This window comes from Sinocyclocheilus rhinocerous, unplaced genomic scaffold (genome assembly GCF_001515625.1).
Source record: "Sinocyclocheilus rhinocerous isolate Xijiao unplaced genomic scaffold, SAMN03320098_v1.1 scaffold497, whole genome shotgun sequence".
Classification (NCBI taxonomy): Eukaryota; Metazoa; Chordata; class Actinopteri; order Cypriniformes; family Cyprinidae; genus Sinocyclocheilus; species Sinocyclocheilus rhinocerous.
Window position 1 is genome coordinate 228790 of NW_015633189.1, and position 2702 is coordinate 231491.

The 2702-nt window shown below is 37.9% G+C and overlaps 1 protein-coding gene across 1 annotated transcript; it reads left to right on the top strand.

The window, feature by feature from the left end:
- Window positions 1-275: 275 nt before the first annotated feature.
- LOC107743794 (uncharacterized) lies at window positions 276-1302 on the top strand. Its single transcript, XM_016557198.1, has 2 exons — window positions 276-495; window positions 616-1302. The coding sequence occupies exons 1-2, from the start codon at window positions 286-288 to the stop codon at window positions 1264-1266; spliced, it is 861 nt and encodes a 286-aa protein (XP_016412684.1). The 5' UTR covers window positions 276-285; the 3' UTR covers window positions 1267-1302.
- The last annotated feature ends 1400 nt before the right edge of the window (window positions 1303-2702 follow it).

Sequence of the window (2702 nt, forward strand, 5' to 3'; positions counted from 1 at the left end):
ACGCACACGCACACACACACACACACACACACACACACACACACAAAGAAAGGCTAATGCATCTGGTTTCTTGGCATTTTCTTCTCATCACTTATTTGCTTCACTTACAGTTTTTTACGATTGCTTACACTTTTCCAACAATTAGCAAAACCTTACACTCAAGGAGCAAAACACAAGGCTAGATTTGCACAACTGTAAGCACATTGTCAGCTTCACACTATTTGCAAAACATTACACACAGTGATTTGCAAAACACTAAACAAACAAGAGAGAGAGATAATAAACATGGTTTTGGCCAATAATGCTATCAGGCTCAGAGAACTACAAGCAAACATTATCGGTGACCATGCCATTTTCAATAATGTCCATCAGGTCTCTCAGTCAACACTGGCACGCATCCTGAAAAGACATCAGGTTCAAATGAAACAACTTTATCGAGTGCCTTTTGAGCGGAATTCAGAGAGGGTCAAACGGCTGCGGCATGAGTATGTGGAGGTTTGTATTGTTCACTTTAGCACTGTGATGTTGCATACTCCACACATTACTTTTTTACATTGACTGTAATATACTAGACCTATCCTGAACTACACAATGTTGTCTTTCACTGTATTTCAGAGAGTTTTGCAGATGGATGCTGAGGAAATCCTGCATGAATTCATATATATTGATGAGGCAGGGTTCAACCTCACAAAAGCAAGAAGGAGAGGCAGAAATATCATTGGCCACAGGGCTATAATCAATGTCCCAGGGCAACGTGGGGGTAACATCACCCTTTGCGCTGCCATTTCACAGCATGGGGTTCTCCTCCGTCATGCCAAAATGGGCCCTTACAACACACCTCACATTCTCGCATTTTTGGACCGATTGCACCACATCGTCACAGCAGGTAATGAAATGCACCAGATACAATACACTGTCATCTGGGACAATGTGTCATTCCACCGCTCTGCTTTGGTCCAGAACTGGTTTCAACACCATCCACAGTTGACAGTACTATACCTTCCACCATACTCTCCGTTTCTAAACCCTATCGAAGAGTTTTTCTCTGCATGGCGGTGGAAGGTTTACGATCTCCAGCCCCAGGCTCAGGTACCCCTCATTCAGGCCATGGAGGACGCCTGTGACCAAGTCGACGCCGCAGCTGTGCAAGGATGGATTCGACATTCAAGACGGTTCTTCCCGCGTTGTCTTGCTAATGAGGATATTGCTTGTGATGTTGATGAAATTCTCTGGCCAGATCCAGCTAGGCGAAGAGATAATGTATAGTATGTTTACTGTAGTATTTTCTGTACAATATTGTCAGTTTTTTTCAGATTATTTTTTGTTTGTTGTTGTTGTTGTTATTTACTGTAATTGTAACCTGTACTGGATACAGTATTTTACGTTTGTCTGTTTGCTGAGCTAACAGTGTTATGCACACTACTGTAGTAGCATGACAACTGGGACATGTTTTGTTGTGATTCTCCATGTTGACTGATTTGGGTATATGGAGAGAAATCAATGATATTTTCGTCAGTCTGCAGCATTGGTCTTGTTTGGTGAGCTATTGTATAGTTGCACTTTCTCTGTGTACTTCATTTACAGTACTCTAATCACTGAGAATTAGACTTGCTAAAAGTGTTTTAGGTTAGCAACAGCAGTGTGTAACTGGTTCAAAAAGATTAAAGTCATATGAAATGTGTGTTTCGTATGGTAACAAAATATTGTTTTTATAAAGTTGTGTATAGTTTTGACAAAAGTGTTCCATTTTGCAAATGATCTGAAGTGTTGTGCTACTTTGGTGTAGGGTTGTGTTAATTGTGTGTAGTGTTTTGACAAACTGGGCCCTGTTTTCAAAATTGTGCTTAAGCAATCGTAAAAAACTGTAATGAAATATTATTTTTATAAGTGTGATTATATTCATATTTGATTGCATAATATTATGCATATTGTATTTATTATGTAATATTATTTTTTAAAAATAATATAACATTATCACATAAAATGGATATATGATATCCATATAGGAAGATTTACTCGGCTAGCAGCACTGAGTGGACGACACAGATTGTTAGCTGATTGAAATACATCTCACTCTCTCTGCTTTGACAGGCTTATGACAGGTTAAAGGGAAGTTCTAAGGGGTATGAAAAATTCACAGGAATGATTTGACTGATAAAAACAGACAGACTGACAAACTGACAGACACTTTGTTTAGCTATTTGTTTATTTAAGTTAATTTATTCATTAATTTATATGTACAATTTTTATGTATTTATTTATTAACTGTATAAACAAAAGCTACAAAGAGTAAGGCTGCAAGATTTTATGTAAGGAATATTCTGTAAAAAAATTAAAATTGTAATAATTTATACCTGATATGAGGTTTAAGAGTTTCAGCTCTGAACAATTTTCATCACTCACTCAGAATGTGAAAAAGTACAGGTACAAAAAAAAACAACAACACTACGTGTAATATTACTGTGTAAATAAAGCATTTTCATTTTTTGCCCCCAAAATCATTATAAATTTTGACAGATTTATGAGCAACTGAGGTTGTTGTTTTCATGTTGTGCCCCTGGTCTTTAGTTTCAGAGGAGCTTTTGAATACTGTCCCTTGATGGTGACACACTTGGCAAAGGTTTGAAGCCTGCCACATTTGGATTGGATCAGACACCCTTCGGCAGGGTGGGTGCAGGATATTTAGTCCACATCCAGGAAGG